Source organism: Microtus ochrogaster, chromosome 18 (assembly GCF_000317375.1).
Source record: "Microtus ochrogaster isolate Prairie Vole_2 chromosome 18, MicOch1.0, whole genome shotgun sequence".
NCBI lineage: Eukaryota > Metazoa > Chordata > Mammalia > Rodentia > Cricetidae > Microtus > Microtus ochrogaster.
Genome location: NC_022020.1, coordinates 6,723,600 through 6,745,605, shown reverse-complemented (window position 1 = coordinate 6,745,605; position 22,006 = coordinate 6,723,600). Strand labels below are relative to the sequence as shown.

The 22,006-nt window shown below is 42.7% G+C and overlaps 1 protein-coding gene across 3 annotated transcripts in view; it reads left to right on the top strand.

The window, feature by feature from the left end:
* The window catches only part of Osbpl1a (oxysterol binding protein like 1A), a 196,079-nt gene that overhangs the window by 151,333 nt on the left and 22,740 nt on the right, over nucleotides 1-22,006 (top strand). For all 3 annotated transcript variants that reach the window (XM_005355774.3, XM_026783540.1, XM_005355775.3), the window contains one exon: nucleotides 14,878-14,953. In XM_005355774.3, the coding sequence (XP_005355831.1) occupies nucleotides 14,878-14,953 (76 nt within the window). The remainder of the gene's footprint in view (nucleotides 1-14,877; nucleotides 14,954-22,006) is intronic.

The following is a 22,006-nucleotide window of genomic DNA, read 5'->3' as shown; positions in this document are numbered from 1 at the left end:
AAAAAAAAAAAAAAAAAAAAAAAAAAAAAAAAAAAAAAGGATCCACAAGTTAAAACACCTTTTCTTTTTTAATTTTTTAAAATTTCATTTTACATTCCAACCACAATTATGCTTCCTTCCCCTCCTCCCACCACCTCACCTTCCCCCAGCCCACCTCCCATCCACTCCTCCCAACAGGTAAGGGCTCTGATGGGATTCAACAAAGTCTGGCACCTTAAGTTGGGTAAGGACCAAGGCCCTCCAACAAGCTTGCTCATGCCCCAGAAATAGATCCTGGTCCTGCTGCCAGCGGCCCCTCAGATAGTCCAAACTTCACTCCTTCTCCCACGTACTGAGGGCCTAGTTTGGTCCCTTTTATAGTTTTACAGAGACACTTACCCTTTTCATACCCTTAACCCATGTGTGCGTTGTGGAGTTTCTGAAGACTGTATAATATATGAGGTCCAAACAGAAACTTTCTAAGAATCTAGTTGTCTCATCAACCTGCACATTAAAGACCTTGCAAGAGAAGGATGCTGTTCTGTGTTTCTCCTGAGAATGTGCTTTTAACACATGGTTACTGGCTTATAGTTATTAAATCACTAACTTGCTAAATGAAAGAAGTTTAAAATTTTAATTTTCTCTGGTTTGTTAATCATATAACCTCCATCAAAAGAAAATCAATCCTTTGGAGCCCTCAGTAATGTATGTAGTTTATGTTTTGGTTTGCATGTACAATGAAATTCACAGATCTTAAAACCTGTACTCTGTCATATACCTCTCACTCCGCCCAGATCCATCCCTTTATATTTACATAGCTTTCTATCTTCCTTGCTCTTAAACCCATAGGTTCAGGGTAAGGGACATTCATTGGAATGTGGTTGGCCTGGCAGAGACCACACCCTCAGAGAAGACTGACTCTCCCTCTCCCTCAGTTTCTTTCAGCTTTTCAGCTAGGGGCAGGACTTCATGCCTGCGGCCCCTCCACACTGGGGTTTTGCCTGGATTGAGCATAGATATGTCATTCCGATGGATGTGAGCCTGTGTCTGGAAAGCACTGCTTCCTTGTAGTCATCCACTGCTTCTGACTCTTACAATCTCCTTCCCTATCTTTCAGGGATGATTCTTGAAACTGTGTGTGTGTGTGTGTGTGTGTGTGTGTGTGTGTGTGTGTGTGTCCATGTCCACCCATGTGTGACATGTTTCATTTAGGGCTGAAGATTCCACAGTCTCTAATTCTCCACACCTTGATCAGTTGTGGGCCTTGCTATTAACTGCCACCTCAGCAAAAAGAAGTCTGGTGAGGTTTCAGAGATCTCTCACACAGTTGGTACCTTTGCCATATTACAGTGCTACTATCTGGCGCTTGCCAGATGTTGACCTCTTAGTCTTGGCCTGCTTAGCTGCCAGACCATGAACCAAGTAAAAGTCTTTATTACTGGTTTGGTCTTGTGTTCTTAGCAACACAAAACAGACTATCAAACCATTGTAAAAATAAAGGGCATATGTTGGAGATTTGGGGCAAATGCTATTCACATACATCTAACATGCCAATCAAGATGTAGAATACTTTCTTACTACAGAACATTCCTCTAACAGCCTTTCATTAATTCCCTCTGACTTAGGGTTTTATTGTTTATAAATAAACAACTCTTATAAAGGAAAACATTTAATTGGGAGCTAGCTTACAGTTCAGAGGTTTGATCCACTGTCATCATGGCAGGAAGAATGGCAGCACACAGGCAGACAAGGTGCTGGAAAAGTAGCTGAGAGTTCTATATCCATATCAGAGGGCAGCAGGAAGAAAGTGAGAGACCCTGGAAACCTCAAAGTCAACTCAAAAGGCACACCTACTCCAACAAGGCCACACCTTCTAATAGTGCCACTTCCTGTAGACCTGTGGAAGCCATTTTCATTCAAACCACCATGTCCTTCATAGACAGCTGCTGTTCCCTTTTCTGTTGCTGCAGATTATTCTTGAACAGGATGGCAGATGGAGTTACATAGTGCATGTTATAGATTTGGTTTTGACCACTCACCAGATGTTTTTAGGGGGAATCTCCATCCATCCTCTCTGTCTATATCTTTTCCTTTTATTGCGGAGTGCTATGCCACTATTGGAATATGACTGTTGCTTACCTCTGTTCTTTGTGATGGTATGTTTAGATTGTTTCAGTTTGAAGTTAGGTGAAGGTTGCTGTGATTGCTTTTACAGACGTCTTTTTGTGGTCTGGTTTTCCATTCTTGCCACCTTTAGGGATAGAATTGTCTGATCATAGGAGACATGACGTTTTGCTACATGGAGCTAGCTGTTCAATGCTGTTTCCCATAGTTGTGCTATTTTGTAGTCCTGTAAGCATGCATGAGAACCCCCACTGCCCCATCCTACCTGGCGTCTGGTAGTCACAGCCGTGAGTCATTTCCTTTCTGTGATTTTGGTAGCTTTTCATTAGTGACACTATTTGCCATGTGTTTATTAGCCATGTCCTGTCTTTGTGAAGTATTTGCAGGTTTTGTTTATTTTAAATTGTTTCTGTGATTTTGTATCATTGAGTCTTTATAGACTGTGGCTTCCAATACCATCACAAATATATTTCATAACTATTTTACTTGGTAACATGACTTTTTGTTTCCTTAATAATAATGCAAATTCTTAATTTTTTTAAGTAGAAGTTTTTCGTTTTGATGATACCACTTTAAATTTTTTTCTTAAATTCCTCTTTATTGGGTGCTTCTCAAGAACTGACACACACTTGGAGCATCGGCCCTTGTGCTCTTCACGATTACCGACAGTGTTTATTTCTAGTTCAATTCATCAGTGTTCTGATTGAGAACAAGCTGCCCACACTGTCACATTTTAGTTTCTCACAGTAAACAAACAGGTTTTGTGTTGGCAGTAGAAGAATGCACTGTGGACTGGTTTATGTATCCTAGAGCTCTGACTGATAGAAAAGCCTGGTGCAAAGTTTATCTGAAGTCATAAACTAAGTCTCTGCTGTGTTCTTGATGGAAACAGCAGGTAATAAAATTTAGTCTAAGTAAGAAACTGTGCAGCATCATTTAAAAACGATTAGTGTGTATGAGGGGAAGAAAGGAGGAAGAGGAAGGCAGGGTAGAGAGGAGAAGAGTTGTGTGCTTTTGGAGGCAGTCTTCCTGTCACTCCCCACCTTATGGCTGTGTTTGTATGTATGTCTGTGTATGATGGTGTGGTATGTGCATATGTGTGGTCAGAGGCCAACACTAGAAGTCTTCCTCTTCTGCTTTCCATCCCAGTTTTTGAGATATGGGTTGTCCCTGACCCCAGAACTCATGAGTTCAGCTGGGCTGGCTGCCCAATGAGTTCCAAGGGTTTAACCTGCCTGTTTCCTCCCCCCCCCCACAAGCTGAGGTTATAGATATGTGCTTCTGTGCATGGTTTTCATGTGGATGCTGAGGGTCCGAACTCAGCCATGGTGGTTACAGAATAAGCACTTGATTGAGTAAGCCATCTCCTAAGCCCTCTATCATAAGTTTTGAGAGAGGATCTCTCTCTAAACCGGGTGCTCACTGTTTCAGTTAGGCTGTCTAGCCAGAGAGTTCCTGGGATCTGCCTGTCTCCATCTCCCCACCTACCCCCGCTGGGATTAGCCACATGCTGGTACACCCAGCTTCTGCGTGAGTACTGAGGATGTGAACCTGGGTCCTCATGCTTGTGCTGTGGCCATTTTAACAACCGAGTCATCTCTCTAACCCCATTTGTGTGTTCTAAGAATTAGTAATTCATTGCTGAAACTGCTGTCCTTTCAGATGAAGAGAATGGGTTGCATTCTAATGACACATTAGGTCTTAGCCAGGACAAAGGAGGAATTGAACAAGAATTTCCAGCCGTGGGTTTTATCTGATGATGAGCTTAGAAGGCTTACCCAAACATTTCCCCTTTACCCTTGTTTTTGAAGAAAACATTTGTGAACTATATCTCAAAATGAGCCATAAAGAGATGTTTTTGTGTTTTATTTATTGTTTTAGATGCATAAATGAATTAAGACTTTATTACTATTATAATTTGCTCTGTAGTATCATTTGAAAATCTTCTGTCTTACAAATTTATATTTATACATTCATCTCTAATGACTTTCTAATTTGGAAGCTTTCATAAACACCAGTAGGGAACAGAAACTAAAGATACAATCAGTGTTGGTTTAGATTTCAAGAGAAAGAATTTTGACAGTTGAGAAAGGGTAAATGTCAGTTTTTTACAGGTGTATACACGGTTTATAAAACAATACGGTGAACACACTGGTCCACAGACACATGTTGGTCACAGCTGCAGGCAATTGAAAAGTCATCTCTCTTGTTATCTCTTTGGAATTTTTTTGCATTCCTTTGGTCTTGAATCAGAAGTAAGGATTGGATTGTATTTTGCTTTTGTGAGTATCCAAATGAATATGTGATTACTTGAAATTTTGAATACTACAAAATAGTTAATATCATAAAATGTTCATTTGTTCAGTGGAAGCAAAAGTATGTTGAAAAGGCTGGTTTAGGAGTACTTTTCAATGCACTCGCTATGCAAGCATGTCTTATTTTCACTCTTTTTCTTTCTCTGGATCCATTTCTTTTTTTTTAATATTTATTTATTGTGTATACAATATTCTGTCTGTGTGTATGCCTGCAGGCCAGAAGAGGGCACCAGACCCCATTACAGATGGTTGTGAGCCACCATGTGGTTGCTGGGAATTGAACTCAGGACCTTTGGAAGAGCAGGCAGTGCTCTTAACCTCTGAGCCATCTCTCCAGCCCCTCTGGATCCATTTCTAACTTAAAAGATAGGTTTGTGTATTTTTAAACTCTGAGTACCTGTCCTATGTCAAACTTTGGTAGCATTAGGAGGCAGAGGAAATGTGCTCTTTTTCCAGGAGAGCTACAGTTCAGTGATTGGCAGATCTTTACAAAAATAGCAGCAGGGATGGGTGAAGAGGAAAATACAGCATCATGAGAAGTGGAATGTGGAGTTACTGTTCTGAATTCGAGCTTTGAAACTAATTTTAAAATCCTGCTGCTGACATCATGGTTAAGCTCAAGATCTAGGTACAGAATAGTAGCCTGGGCGAGGAGCCATCTCCCAGACATGTACCTGGTGAGAGAAGCTTATTTGGCAAAGAACCACTTTGCTAGATCATCATCTAAAACTGAAATCGCTAAGTAGTTCACGCAACTCAATACCTCAGGCTAGAAAATGAGATGGGTTTTCAGGAAATTATGCCATCAGTATCTACTTTATGTCAACAATTCTTTTACATATGTGGCCCAGAAAAAAATGTTTTACATTTTTGATGAAATATTGTACATAAACACTTATTTGATCACATTTTAATTACACTAAATGTGTCTCTTTTTACAAAAGAGTATCTGTGTGTGTGTGTGTGTGTGTGTGTGTGTGTGTGTGTGTGTGTGTGTGTGTGTGTATACATGCATGCACATATGGGTGCTTGTGTGCCTTAGCATGTGTGGGAAGATCAGAAGACAACATGGGAGAGTCTGTTCACTCCTCCTATCGTGTGACTCTCTAGAGGATCAATTCTTGTTGACAGGCTTGTTAGCAAATATCTTTACATGTTCAACCATTTCATCAGCCCTTGACCATACCATATTTAAAAATAGGTTTGACTACATATGGGGTTTGCTTCTGTGTCATTACAGCAAAAGTTTGGTTAGCAGTACCTACCCTTACTGAGGCTGTCTTTGCTAGAGTTTCTGCTGCTGGGATAAACACATTACCAACAGCAACTTGGGGAGGAAAGGGCTTATTTCATTTTAGAGCTCTCAGGTCACAGTCTGTCACTGTTGGAAGTTAAGGCATGAACCTAGAGGCAGAACTGTAGCAGAAAGAATACTACACCGCCTACTGGTTTGCCCCTTGTAGCTTGCTCAACCTGCTTTTCTATACCATCTAGAATCACCTGCCCAGGTATGGCATCACCCAAAATTGGCTGAGCCCTCCCACATCAACCATTAATCAAGAGAATACTCTCCATTCCTCAGATCTAGATCTGTCCCATTGATGTTCATGTCTGTTTTTATGCCAGGACATGCTCCTTCGTTACTGTGGCTTCTTTTTCTTCTTTTTAAAAAAAATATTATTTATTCATCAGTGTGGCTATAGGATAGGGCCAGTTCAGGTGCCCTCTCCTCAGCTGCCCAAGGAACAAGCTGGGGACATCTTCTTGGACACCTGGGAACCCCTCTAGAGTCAAATCTCTTGTCAACCCTAAAATAGCTCCCTTAATTAAGATATATACTTCCCTGCTCCCATATCCACCCTCCTCCATCCCATCTGTCCGATTCCCCCAAGCTCTCCCCATTTCCCCTTACCCCTACCCCACCCTCACCTCCAAGCTCCCAATTTTTGCCTGGCAATCTTGTCTACTTCCAATATCCAGGAGGATAACTATATGATTTTCTTTGGGTTCACCTTCTTATTTAGCTTCTCTAGGATCACGAATAGTAGACTCAATGTCCCTTATTTATGGCTAGAATCCACTTATGAGTGAATACATACCATATTCATCTTTTTTGGGTCTGGGTTACCTCACTCACATAGAACCTTCATCTGGTGATGGATGGAGATAGAGACAGAGACCCACATTGGAGCACTGGACTGAGCTCCCAAGGTCCAAATGAGGAGCAGAAGGAGGGAGAACATGAGCAAGGAAGTCAGGACCGCTGGGGGTGTGCCCACCCACTGAGATGGTGGGGCTGATCTAATGGGAGCTCACCAAGGCCAGATGGACTGGGACTGATGGAGCATGTGATCAAACCGGACTCTCTGAACGTGGCTGACTGAGAAGCCAAGTGCGAAGCCAAGGACAATGGCACTGGGTTTTGATTCTACTGCATGTACTGGCTTTGTGGGAGCCTAGTCTGTTTGGATGCTCACCTTTCTAGACCTGGATGGAGGGGGGAGAACCTTGGACTTCCCACAGGTCAGGGAACCCTGACTGCTCTTAGGACTGGAGAGGGAGGGGGAATGGGGGGAAAAGGAGGGACATGGGAGGAGGTGGAAATTTTTAATAAAAAAGTATTATTTATAATCTTTGAAGGTGTATACATGTATATAGTGTGTCCTGGTGTCTATCCCTACTCCCCTCTTTTTATCTAGGATGCTCTATCTTGGTCACTTTTCTGTTGCTGTGCTAAGACACCATTATTAAGGCAGATTATAAAAGAAAGTATTACATTTAGGCTTACAGTTTCAGAGGGTTAGAGAATATGATGACAAAGCAAAAACACAGAAACAGGAAGAGCTAAGAGCTCACATCTTGATCTGCAAGTAGGCAGAGAGAGACACACTGAGAATGAAAGGAGCATCCAGTGACACACCTTGTCTAACAAAGTTACACATCCTCGTCCTTCCCAATTTCCCAATTAGTTCCACCAATGGCGGACCGAGCATTCAAACATAGCAACCTATGGAAGCCATTCTCATTCTACCATAGCCCTTAGTACAACTCCCTACCAACTTATTGTGCCCCCTTACACTTTATATAAATTCCCCATTGGGTCCAATTATTGTTGCTCATATGTGCCTGGTATGGGGTCAACTACTGGGGGTATGGGCAACCTATAGGTGATCACATCTCCAAGGATAAGTGGGTCTCCCTTTCCCAGGTGACTGGTACCCATGACTTCTTGGCAGGGATGGGACCATATGGGTCCTTCCCCCACCCCATGCTGGAATTTTGGTTGTCATGATTTTGTAGGTGACTATAGCTGTTGTAAGCTCATGTGTGGCATGGTCATATCATGTGTAGGAGATAGCCATCCACAGCGCTCCTTGTCAGTGTTCTTTCTGTCCCCTCATCTGTGTGTTGACTGAACCTCGGGGTCAACAAGGCTAATACAGATGTTCTATTTATGGCTAAGCATTCCGTCCCTTATTCTCAGCATGTGGGCAGTTATGTCAAAACGGATGGCCCAAGTAGAGAGTAGCATAAGTGGGTTCAAAGGTAAATATTTAGAATGCAGTTTGACAATGGGGACATTTAACAGAAAAGCTACAGTAGGTTCTGTTTTAGGCCTTGCGACTCCTCAACCATGGGCTTTTGACTAGGATTGCAGTATAAGATACAAGCTCTACCCTTTGTAGCTCGCCTCAGGTTCAGTCAGAAAGTGGGTGATTACCATGGAACAGTCATGCCACTATTGTGCCTTGCCTGGCAGGTCTGTATGATAAGGTGCAGAATCCAGTGCTAGGTAAGACCTGGTGTCTGTATTTTCTCACCCAGCAGCCTGTGTAGTGCCTTCTAGCCCAGTGAAACTAGTCAACAGAAGGAGGTTTCCTGGTGGACTTATGATTGATTTTTCTGTATCCTGAAACCAAAAAAATGTGTTGTGTCTTCAACAATAGGGTCTTACCAAACAGTGTTAGTGAGCAACTAAGAGCAGTGGCCATAGCCTGGGTGGCTCTGGGACCTCCCTGAACAGTGTCTTGTACAAAGGTAACCCATACCCAGAGTGAGATTTTCATGTACTAATCCTTGTCTTCTGGGAGCAAAATTGCTCACTCCTGAGGCTGTACTTTTGTTTAAACTCCTTTTGTTTAAATTAGGGTTTTAATTGGCTTATAAACTAGTGATTTCTCTAAGACTTCTTCATAAATCCTTAGTTTTGCTTAGCCCGTCAAATAACCCATTGTTCCCCAACACCCTTGCTATGATCCCCAAATAAACCTTTGATTCCCAGTATACCCCTCCAAATGTTCCACCTTATCTTTCTTCCTTTTCTATTTTGTTGGTATGACTTTCTGTTGAGCTATTTGATTTATTGAATCTATCATTTCCTTCATTTTGGTTTTCATAAATATTTCTAGTCTCATTTTCATATCCTGTGTTGATTTTAATATTTAATTTGTGTTTGTATTCTAATTCATTTCTTTGAACATACTTACTATTTTGAATTCTTTAACCTTTAATTTTTTTCTAGATCTTTGTCATTTGGTGCCATTATTCTGGGATTGGTAGTTTGGTAAGAACACAAGTTTGTCTTGGTCTTTTCATGGCATTTTATTCTTTGAATTAGGACTTGTACATCAGGAACTAAGTCACTGATTTTGTTTGTTTCTGGTTTTTTATTTCTTTCTTTTTAATCAGGAATGTTTGCAGCATCCCGAAGGGACTAGATTTGTACTGTGTCTGAGATGTCATTTTCCTCTGCTAGGCTGGTGTGCAGGGTGCCCAACTACCCCAGTACTTCCCTGAGTGTAGAACATCAACCACATCAATAGACACTGTCCAAGGTTGACCCTTCCCTTAATTGTCTCTAGCGTTCTTTTCCTCGAATTTCTTCTGTGACTGGTTTTCTCTTTCTGTCTTCTCTGTTTAATATCCTGGACCACTGTCTTGACTTTGGCTTCATCTGTGTATGGATCAAACTATTTCTGGCTTGGCCAAATAAGATGAATTGTACAGCAATGTACTCTTGAATTGGGAGATTTGCTAAAACTCCTAGTGAACCAGTGGCAAGAGTGCTGTCCCAGGTGTCTGCTCATATACTCTATTGAAAAAAAAAACTCTGACTGAGTGCGCTGCCATTTGACATGGGTGTGTTTATTGCCCCCTGAGAATTAGGGGATGGACTTGAATGGAGGGCACTCCCAGTGCCTCTGTTCTGGTCAAAGCTTAGTTTTGCCTGTCTTGCTTTATCATCATTATTATCGTCTTGATGGTGCTGTGTACTTAACATGGTGGCCTATTGGACACAAACAGGAGGCCAGTGGGGGGTGTCTGCAAATAGATGAATCTCTGAGTTTTGTGAATTTTCAAGGCCTGGTGTGTGGAGTTTCTCTTAGGGTTTTAGCTGTCCGAGTATGGGTCAAAGGTAGGAGGTGGTTTGCAGACCCTAGCCCAGTTTTTCCTGCAGGGATTTGTGAAGCTAGTTACTTAGTTGGAACTCATTTGGTTCAATTTGAACTCTGTCTGAAGAGTGTTGAGCAGGAGGGCTATGGTGGGACAAGTATTGACAATACCATTACAAAGATAATTCAAGTGAGGTGACTTCTCATTCAGAATCCACATACTGTGTTGTTGTGCGGGCGCTCGTAATGTCATCTGTATGGTCCAGAACTGAGCCAGGCAGAACACTGTCGCCCCTGGTACAGGGTGTTTTCTTCTTAGACTGTGGGATAATAACCCTCAGATGGACTCAGGGAGGAGAATAGCCTGTCTGTGCTCACTGCTGAGCCCTTCTGACTCCTGCCTTGAGCTAACACCACTACCCAGTATCACAGGGACTACTCTATTTTTTTCCTTGTCTCCTAATAGAAAGTTTAAAATACGGAAGTTCTTCTCAATACAAATATTTTTAACTTAATCTACCTCCATCCTTTCTTTGCTCTTCTTCCCTCTGCTCTTTGGCACTGGAGATTGGAGCATTTTCTTGAGCAGGTTGTGAGCTGGTTTTTTGTTCTCCTTGAATTTGGACTCTTGAGTAGTTTGTCTTCCAGCACAATCCTAAGAAGTGACCACTGATATGACAGCTGCTGTGCCCTGGTGGCTTTAGCACTGTTGAATGTGGCTCGTGCGGCTAAGGCATTCCGTTTTCACTAGTGTATGCTGCAAGGAAGCAGCAGGCATTTCCCACTGTACAGCCTTGCGTTCTTCTAGCTACATTTGACTTGGGGCTCAGCGGAGTTGATGTTCTATGAGTGTAAAGTGCCTGCATTTAAAGACACTGTGTAAATTGTGTGCATGGAAAAATGATGTTTAGTTGTAGCACTTTCTTACAGTGTTAACTTGCTCATTGCAATGGCAGAATCCCTGGCAAGATCTCAGAAGGTCAAGATACTTGGCATTCATGCACAGGTGGAGGGAGGCTCACCACAGCCTCACCCATAGCTGGACAGCTATTGGCAGCTGATGTGCTAAGGGAGGGAGAGTCAGTTTTCTGCACGGGTATGGCTTCTATTTGCTTGACCTCCTTCCCATAGGTGACTTAGACTCATATATGTTTGGGTAGCACTGCTTTTGGACTTGGAATTATTTGGAGGTGGGCATAAAGTTGGAAGGGAGAGCATGCTGGGGGTATTCCCAGAGGAGATGATCAAAATACATTGTATATGTGTATAATATTCTCAATGAATAAATCTTAAAAAGTTTTACATAAAACTTGAGGGAAGGTTTATTTGGTTCTTAGTTTCATAGGACTCAGTCTGTGGTTCTCGGTTCCCCTGGTGGTAGGAGACTCGGAACAGGACTGCCTTTGCCTTCGAAAGCATGTCCCACTGCCTTCTTCTTCCAGCAGACAGCTCTTCCTCCTCAATATCCACAATAAGAAGTTGCTGGCTGGGAACCAGATGTTTGGCAGAAGAGATTTCGGGAGCATTTCATAGTCCCCCTCCTCCCAATAATGACTAAAATTAGTTTGCTTCTTTCCTTTTTACTTGATTAGCCTGGGTCTTGCTATATTTGAAATTATGCATACTGTTCTCTCTGTGTTCATCTAGCAGGGATGGCTGCATACCCTTGGCATCATTGGCATTGGGCAGGTCACTCTGTGAGGTCAGTCTTGGTCTCTTGCAGCCTGCCCAGCACTCCTGGTCATGCCTTATGCAGCCTCTGCCAGAAACCTTTCCTCAGATGGACAGACTCCCTCCCCTTCAGGTCAACTGCCCCCCTTTCCTCAGATGGACAGACTCCCTCCCCTTCAGGTCAACTGCCCCAATTTCCTCAGATGGACAGACTCCCTCCCCTTCAGGTCAACTGCCCCAATTTCTGCTTGCACCTGTAGTTAATTCCTATTGCCTTGGGTACACAGAAAGCCAAACATTTTCTGGAAGAGAAAATGTCTACTAGCAGACTTAAACAATCCAGAGTTTATTCAGCAAACACTTCTAGTGTGCTGGGAACCATTTTAGGCATCTACCGTGGCAGTGGATTGAAACCCAGACTCCTGGGACCTTCCATCCTGATTGGGTCAAAGTCACGGATAGACAGATTATTCAGGTGTCACATGATCAGTGCTGTGGAAGAGGGTATAAGAGACAGGTCAGGGAGGGTGGGGGATAGTAGGGGTTTTGCAAGGGTGGTTTTATACCTGTCACTCCACATGCTATACTCCCAGACCTCTTCTGTGCTGCTCCTCTCACTTCCTACTTCCGGTGTTCTTTTAGAACGCTTATTTCCTTTGCTACTGGGTAGACATGTTTTCTAGACAGTTTTCTTGGGATCTGGTTAGTCCTACATAGCAATGTTAAAGACTGTTGAAATGGCTCTAGATCTGGATCCCAGTTTGTGTGCCTCTTGGAGCTGTTTTGGCTGTGTGCCTCCTTGCACATTCTGCCATTGCACCTGTCCTCCTGGCAGCTCTGCAGCCTTAGATCATGGTCAGCAGCTTTGAGATCATTGTTGGTGCAAGACTTCTGCACAGCATCTATTCCAGTAGGCCAGAATTCCTCTCAGAGTTTCTGGCCAGTTGATAACACAGTGTGGGCAGAAATAAGGTTTGCACCTGGTTCTACATGACCCACTTAAGAAAGCAACAGTCTGTATAAGTGTTCACCATTCATAATTCCTTCCACCTCTGTTTTCTAGTTTTGTTTGGATTAGATATCATTGCTAATGATTTGGATTTCTTGTAAATAAGTAATTAGTACATTTTTGTAAGTAGAGGATATTCCAAGTGGGACTCCTGGTGGCAAGACTGTGGCAATTTCTAAATGGTTATTACCAAGATTGAGGTCTTTATATTCTGTTTTTAAAAAATGCATCTGACAGCCAGGTGGTGGTATATACTTGTAATCCCAGTACTACAGAGGCAGAAAGATTGAAAGTTCAAGGCTAGCCAGGATCCTGTACATGGAGTTTGAAGCCAGTCTTGGCTACATAACAAACCTGTCACAAACACATATCTCCAAGGCATTTGTTGTCTGTGTTGCCTCTGTCTAGTCTTCAGCCAGAACAGTAGGATATGCCTATACATTTAATGTAAGCACTTGTTGGGAGTGATCCCTACCCTCCCTCAGTCTGTGTATGAAGCATACCTCAGGATTGCAATTGACAAGGCCTTAACTACATTTCAAATAACCTGCTTCATGGACAGGAGAGGGAAGACATTGCTTATGTACATGGCTAACACCATATTGTGAATTCTTGTGGGAGACAGTATTAGGGATCTGTGCTCCTGGGATGTGCTGTCCATGTCAGAGACTGGTAGACTTGGAGACTGGGGGATATAGTTTAAATACTGGCTGTGGCCCCTGCTTTAGCATATTGACCGATTGATGACTCTGGCAAATGGGTAGCACGTGTTCCTGACAAGAAAGATCTAGAAGAATTTCACCATAAAGGTTTTGAAGTGATATTTGCTTCAAAACTGAAAATCCAATTACAGTTCAAATTGATGTAGGGGCTCTTTAGACGATAATGGTTTTGTTGGTAGCTGTGGTTTTCTTTTTAAATTTATTTTCTATGCATAAGTGTTTTGCTTGTATGCATGTCAGTGCACCATATGCATGCCTGGCACCTGCAGAGACCAGAAGAGAGTGCAGATTCCTTAGAACGGGAGTCATGGATGGTTGTGAGCCACCATGTGTGTGCTGGGAATGGAACACAGGTCCTCTGGAAGAGTAGCCAGTGCTCTACTGCTCTTTCTCTCCTGCCCCTTGCTGTGTTTATAGAGACACAATTCCCTCTCTGTTCGTTATCCTTTGGCCTCACTGTCTCCATGCAAGGACTATGCGCATGTGTTACAGTACCTTCTTTGATTGTTATGTGCGAATATCTCTTAGAAAGCAGCTAGGAAGCTGACACTCCTTACTGGCAGACCCTGTCCTCCCTTACCATAGGACTGCTCTTCTAATCTGTGTGGGTGGGTTTGGACCCCTGCCTACCAGGCCTGGCTTCTGAATGCCTGAAATCCAAGCTGGAGACCCTGCTATGGACAGCACTGTCCATCTTGCTGCTCCCGGAGCTCTGCAGAGGCCTTGAAACTGCTCCTCTATTGATGTCTTCCAGTAGATGAGGTTTCTCAGTTTCTTTCCATGTCAGTGCCTGGGCAAGGTTTGAATGTATGATACAGAGCTTTAGCTTTCTGTTGGAGGGACTGCTTGTTGGTTCCCAGCTGCTCAGCCCTGAAATAATCAGACGGAAACTATATTATTTAAAAACACTGTTTGGCCCATTAGCTCTAGCTTCTTATTGGCTAACTCTTACATATTAATTTAACCCATTTCCATTAATCTGTGTATCACCACGAGGTCGTGGCCTACCAGCAAAGTTTCAGTGTGTGTCTGTCTCCGGCAGCAGCTCCATGGCTTCTCTCTGACTCTGCCCTTCTTTCTCCCAGTATTCAGCTTAGTTTTCTCCGCCCAGCTCTGTTCCCCTATAGCTCTGCTCTAGGCCCAAAGCAGTTCCTTATTAACCAATGATATTCACAGCATACAGAGGGGAATCCTATATCAGCTTCCCTTTCCATTTTGATCATTTATTTGCATTTCTCCATTAATTTTCTAAGGAGCTTTAGGATAGCATTTTGTGTCCTGTAGTTAGAATATGGTGGTTTGTTGGATCACAGTAAGTATAGCTGGTAGGGTTTGAGTCAGGTAACAGAAACAGATATGCCAGCACATGAAAGAACATATGGGGGTTCTTTAGAGGGGAGGTGATCTGGCCTTGTCCCAAGGACCAGGAAAGCTAAGGGCATGGCATTCACTGCAGTGCTGAATACAGAGGGCCTGTTGATCTGCTCAGAACTTACCAGGGGTCAGACCAGCAGTGAATCAGTGTATGACCCTGATTTGCTCTGTCTGTGACAGTGTACTTTTTGCACTGCATGCCTGTACTTGCATGCTTGTACTTGCAGTGACAGCATGCTTTTCTTTCCACTGTCGTCGGCATTAAAATGAATCATTTCTATATTTTCCAGAACAAGCCTGCCTTCACCCATGTTCTCCAGAAACGATTTCAGCATCTGGAGCATCCTCAGAAAATGCATTGGGATGGTGAGTCAGCTTCTGTCTCCTCTCTGAGTTGAGTTTGATTGTGTATCCTTAGGAAGGGGATCTTGAAAAAATAACATGGGAGTGTGGCCGACCTGTTGTCAGAATACCCATGAGAGTAAGAAATTTAGCCTTCCACTAGGTTTTTCTGGAAGAATCTGGATTTCTTTTCATACTATTTAAAGGGGCTTTTAATGTGACTTTCAGATAAGAAAATACTTTTCTTTTGCAGCATGTCGAATCTGTATTTCTCTATACATCACCTTAGAGGTTCTCTCCAAGAACAGAGCCACTGCATAAATTCTTACTTTGCTTGGAGCTCTGCAGAGCCGTCTTCTGTCTCTGGCTCTGTCAGTGTTGTGTGGTGGATTACGGATTGTGTCTCTGCTGCATTGTCAGGGCATGGGGTGGGGTGGGCTAATCTGGGTGAGGAAGGACAGTGGCAGAATTTCCTCTTACTGATGAGTTCTGCCACCTGATGCTAGTCTAGTGGTCTCTTCTGGTGTGATCTTCGACCATGAAGAATGATGATAATTGAAACATGGATCTCAAGGTGCCAAGGATTCAGCCTGAGTGAATGCTGCATTAGGGTGTTCAGCCACTCTGCCTACCTCCAAGTTCTCCTAGTGTTCCTTTGCTCTGAGATTGGGCACCGTCAACAGAAACTTCCTCAGTGCCACTTCCAAGGAGCTCATCCCAGAAAAATCCAGTTTAAACTAGTCTTCTGAATTCTTCACAGAGAATGATCCAGTTGAGCTTTGGGAAGCTGGAGTTTGATCTCAGTCCTGCCACTCCATACTGTGAGACTGGTCAGGTGTTCGCCCCTGTGCCATGCTGCCTCCTGCATCAAATCCAGTCACTAGTTCATGCTTTAGAGATGTGCACAAAGATAGGTTGTCGGTATAATGTCTAGATATTTTCTAGATCAGCACAGTGCTCAATGCATAGTAGTCCCTGTGTTAGCAGTAATACCAACCGAGAGTTGGTGTGTGCTTCAAATTTCCTTCAGTCATATTAGGATCCAAGACAGGAAACATATGGCAAATAATGCATTCAAAGAAGATGGTGATTATACACCCAGTGAGCTGTGGACTAATACAAGTCATTTGTTACTAACTTTAATACTCTCTTTATAACTGAGGATTCAAGACAAACATTTGTTTTCTGCAAAGTCAGTATTTTTCAGACCTTCAAATGATGTGTTTATCTTGTCATGTAACATGTAGCTGTGAGTCTGCATGTGCTCCTAAAATGAAAACCAATTTCACAGGAGAATAATTATCATTACCACAGTGATTTTTTTAATATTAAAGCAATACTGATTTCAACTCATTGAACTGATTTCATAACTTGCTGATAAATCAGAACCCATGGTTTGAATAAGGCTGGTCTTGCTCCTTTAGAACCAGTACCGCATCTGCCTTAAGACTGACGTCATATGGCATTCTTCTTCCTGAGCGTTATGAAAGTTGCAGCTTTTCTGTATCTCTTGTCTCAGCAGATGTCAGGTGTCATTTGTGGTAAATGTTCGCAGAGATAACCATCAGTAATGTGACTGTCTTTAGAAGTTACTGTCTACATTAGAGCTTACCTTCCCGAGTTAGAAGATGGTGTCGTGTTGGATCAAGCCTGTCTTTGTTCTCTTGAGAACAAGACTGTGCCTTTATTTTTAGGTGCAGTGCTATGTGTGCAAATAAACACTCCAGCAAATCATAAATAAATAAAACAAATACAACTGTGTGGCTTGGTAGAGCCCCATAGGGTGTTTTGAAACTTGTCTGTAGACATGACTGACTGAAGCATGGGCAGAGAGCTGCAGTATTTGGGGGTGACCCTGCTGACATTGTAGATTATTAATGTGAGTTTGTGACGTCAGCAGCATGTGACTGTTCTTGAGGTGCTGACTGTGGAAGGACTGCCTCTCCTAGGCAGCAGGAAGAGTCAGGAGGTGTAAGTGCTGGGCATCAACAGAGGTGGAAATCAAGATATTGTGGCAGAGTAGTGTAAATGGTATCACCATAGTGAAAATTGTGCTTTTTTATATAACTCACTAATATATACTTGTTTACCCTGACCCCCAAACCATCAAGACTTAGAAAGTAGTAGTATTCTTATGTTTTGATACCTTTAAAGAATTTTAAAATACCCTTTACTTCATGCCCATGATTCTGTAATAATTAGTACCAATCGGAGTTTGCAGACCGGGGTGCATGCCTTCTGCAGTCCTATTTCTTCCCTGAGCATTGTGGGGTCTCTTAATTTGGTAATAAGATTTTAGTTGGTTGGTTGGATTCATAGGCTCTTGGTATGCAACCTACGCTGGTTTTGAAGTCTGAATCCTCCTGCCTCAGCCTCCCAAGTACTGGGATTACAAACATTCACCACCATGCCTGAATTAGAAGTTTTAAAAATAACAGAGACGATGTGACCCTTAGTCCTGTTCGACCTACTTACACTGTGCATGAGCACTGGGTCAGACTGACAGTGTGTGAGTGCCCCTGGCTTCAGCCATCTGAATTCTAGTTAATGGCATGCTGATACAGTGATGTATGGTGTAATTAGAAGTATGACCTTTAGAACTCACAGGAGTCAGAGGTGAACAGATTTCTGCAACTTGGAGTTCAGCCTGGTCTGAATAGTGAGTTCCAGGCCAGCCAGGGTTACAGTGAGACCCTTTCTCAAAAACTAAAACAAGACTCACAGGAGAAACTTGTCTGCTAGGGATGGTGGCATCTGATTTTGTGACCATAAGAAGGTCCCTGTGTTCTCTCTTCAGGTCCTCCATAACTAGGTAATCTAACTACAGCAAGAGTTCACTCTCTCTGCCCTCTCTGCCCCCAGTACACTATATTTTGCTTTGTTTCTAAAAAGTATAGAATCTCAGATTTCTCATGCCTGTGAAGCCTTTCTTTTCCTTTGTCTCAGAAATGCTTTTGTTACCAAATATCAGATTACATTCCATGAAATAAACACTTTATATAACTAGAATCTGATATAAATCTCTTTGTGATTAAAGCTTCATTAAGCCTGCCCTGCTTCCCAGCACTCCTGTGGCCCTGGCTATCGGAAACCTTTGCTTTATTGTCTTTTCCCAAAGGTCTCCTTAGCCTGTGCCCCTTCCCTGTCCCTGGTTGCTGAGGCTTTGTCAGGAGGGCCACCTACAGTTCAGCTTGGATGTTCCTGCTCACAGCCTACACAGAGGAGCACGTGGGCCAGGGCAAAGACCACTTGCACTCAGAGTGGGCCTCCTAACCCGTGTGCATTCCCCTCGCTGGCAGTACTGGGGCCTTAGTGCTTAGTCACCGTAAGAGATGACAAAGGTCTGGTTTATGATGAGTGCTGACTTACTGTTTTTTCATATATTTTACATGCTGACCACAGTTTCCCCTCCCTCCTATCTTCTTGTTCCCTACCACCACCTTCCTTCTATCCACCCCAATCCACTCCTCCTCTCCTATGAATGCTGACTTAAAAATGGAAGTTCTGTAGCACTCTGAAGGGTTCTGTTGAATCTGCTACCACAGACGTGTGCTTGCTGTTACCATATTTTTGATTAAGTACATAATCAAGGTGCTTTTGAATAGTTCAAAAGTGTAACGTTCCATTTCCTCTTATACTTTGTATTTCTTACTTTAGTTTCCACAAAATAATTAAATTGCATTGAACTAATTTTTATCTCTGTATTTTATTGATTACTTTGTATCTAACTATCACAATATGTGTCTAAAGTGAATGTTATGATGACCATAAACTTTAGTGCCGAAAGTTTCTTTGTGCCATTATTATAAATAGTATAACAGTGATATTTCTAAAATATTAGCATAAATGTAGGATACTATTTGTATATGAATGAGATGACCTTGTTGCAGTTAGATTCATCATGATAATGAGTAGCATCTCCAGCTGCAAAAATGGCAGTGAATTTTTGCTGCTTTAATAGACACCAAGATTAAGAAACTCTTTGCATATTAATAGACAGATGGGAGTAGGAGTTTGTGGGATTTTTAATGTCTAGGATTGTCATTCAGTTCTTTGTCCCTTAGCTATGTGCCAAAAATTAGAGTACATTATCAAAAATAATTTGTTATGATCTATAAGCTGACAAATCAAGTAGGACTTTTATTGTTTTTAAAAACAGAACTTTGGAAGCCTTACAGAGGATTTTGCTTCCTTTTGTGACAGCCACAGGTCTCATGGTTTGAGGGAAATGCTGTGAGAGACTTTCTGGGGCTCACCCATCCGCACTCAAACAGTTCTTTGACCTAGTGGTACCCAGCCCTTTAGAAGGGATTCAGAAAACTCCCTCTATCCTAAAATACTTTTGGCCAACATAGTGTTTTTGGATGAAATGCTTTTGTGTTACCTTGAGCCCTGAGATATGTGTAAGGAACTTTTCTACACTGTGGCAAGTTTCCTGATAGAAGTAGGAGGGAGAAAAGATGCATTCTCCTTCCTGTTCTGTGGGCTTTAGTCAAAGGGTGGCTGGCCCCATGCCATGAGGCAGAGTGTCCTTGTGGTTGGAGGGAATGGCAAAGGAGGCTACTCACTCAGGGTGGCCAGAAAACAGAGATGGAAAGGGGCCAGGGACAAGACACCCTTCAAAGCACACACTCCAGCCACCTGCTTCCTTCAGCCAGGTGTCATATCCCAGCGCATCTCAAGTGCTGCCACCAGGTTTGCAATCTGTCAGTGAAGTCAGAATCTTTATGTCCTAGTCACCTCTGGCTGATTGTGTTCACTTGCCAGTGACCAAGCCTTCAACACAGAGCCTGTAACTACTTCCCTCAAAACTACGTGTTTACTTCACTAGGTAGAAAGCTAGGGAAAGTTGGGAGCTTGCCACACCTGCTGTTACTAATACTGACTCAAGAGCAGAAGCACAAAATAGTAAAAGTAGTTTGACATCACCACCACTGTCAGAGAATCATGATCCACAATCAGGGTATCTCCAACAAGAGCTGGTTGGAAGTCACTCTGGGGCTGCACAGTCCCTAGCTGAGGGGGCATGGTGTGCAGTGGTGAGTGGTGATGGCTGCTCCTTGAATTGAAACTCTTGAGGGCTTTCACACAGACAAAAATATTTCCAGTAATTAAGGATGGAAGGGGTATTCACAGTAACTCGCGGTGGAGGGAGGGTGTGTCGTCTCGTATTTGACGCTTGGAGTGATAAGCACAGCAGTGGAACTTAGCCAGTTGCTGCCCCAAGGGAAACAGATGTCGTGTGAAAGCTGCCGGGTTGGCTTGCAGGCAGGCTTCCCTCCCTTCCACTTCTCCTAACACTTGCCTAGCCAGCTCATAGCACCTCCCGGCTCACAAACCATGCAGCAATCACTTAATTTTTGTTTTTTCCCTGGAGCTTTTCTTGTATTTTCTTTTGTAACCTGAGACTGTTCTTTTGTTTCCTAGTCACCTAGATCAGAATAATCACACAGAAACTATATTAATTATAACACTGTTTGGCCTATTAGCTCAAGTTTTTAATTAACTATTACATCTTAAATTAACCCATTTTTATTATTTTATATTTTACCATGAGGCTCATGGTTTGTTTGTTACTTCTTACTTTTTAGGTGGCTACATGGCATCTCTTTGACTCTGCCCAATCTCTCTCTATATCTCTTCTAGAATGCTCTATTTTGCCCTGCCATAGGCCAACTCAGCTTTATTCATTAACCAATAAAAGCATCACATGCACAGAAGGACTCCCACATCATTCTTTCCCTCTTGTTTCCCTGTTGATAGTCTCAAGGTGCCCCGTGCAGTTGGTGTAGCACACAGATGCGTGTTGCTTTGTCTCTGTGTCCGGGATCATATCTTCCACATGCCATCACATGACTGTGAGGGTGGAGTGAGCTATGTCACCAGAACAGCAGTCTTTCCCAAGTGTGCTGCAGTGTTCTAGCTGCTCAGGGTGCTGCCGGTCATGTATTCGAAGGATAAGAACATCTCAGCTAGTGACAGACTACTAGACACATGAACAATTTCTTGACAGGACTCACTGACTGGCACTAGATTAGAATATAGCAGTTGGCCCTCCAAGGTCTTAAATGTAAGGAATATTCATTGCCACCCTCTTTGCGGCTGTGGGAACCAAAAAGGTGGCCTGGAAGAAGGATCCAGGGCCAGCTTTATCTTATATCTTCCTTCCTCCTAAGGAACAGCCCAAGTGCTGCCGGCCCTTGATTATTCATGAAGAGCCCAGAAGCCCATGGAATACTCAGGTCATAGCATGGCTTATGAGAAAGACTGGGTAGACAGACTCACCCCAACACCCAAGTTTTCTCTTGATAACTCACGTCTTAGCCATTTGCACATTTAGATACTAAGATGGTAGACTTCATGTTTAGAAAATACTTTTCATTTCAGCCGAGCTCAAACTTGGCCTTGCTTGTCAGTGGTTTGAACCATGCCAGAAGAGGAGATGACCTTCCTTCTTTGTCTCTCTTTGCACTTTTTCCACTGGAGAGCAATTCCAATTAGGAGTTTCTTCAATTGCATCATTGCTTGCTTTAATTTGCATGGATAAATTTAAACTTTGTTTTATCCAGGTCACAAGGTAGAGTTGCTTGGAATAAATATTTAATTTTTCCAGCTGACGACAGTCTGGCGATAAAAATCTTCCAGCTAATGTTTCTTTCTGAAACTTGAACTTTGGAATACGTATTTTCCTATTACTGGGGTATACACACATGCTAATTTGTTTTCAATAGCTAGGGTATGCCACCACCAGGTTTGCTGGATTAAAAGGAACAACATATTTCAATTACTAAGGACTAGGTGGGGCAGAGGGGAAATATACATTGTGTCATTGTTTTTTATTATCTACTTAGGGCCCTGTAACTTTTAAAAACCAAAGTGACTGTAAGATTATTTTTAATTAATTACAGACAATGGAGGAAATAAAGCAGCCAGTTGGCATGCTTTAGAATAGCTTGCTGTGTGCTCTTGAGAGGTCAAGGTTTTCATGGCCATCTGGACTATGTGCATGCATTTCCCCGTTCTCTTTTTCTGTGTGTGCGTGCGCACATGCATGTTTGTGTTTGTGTCTCTCTGTGT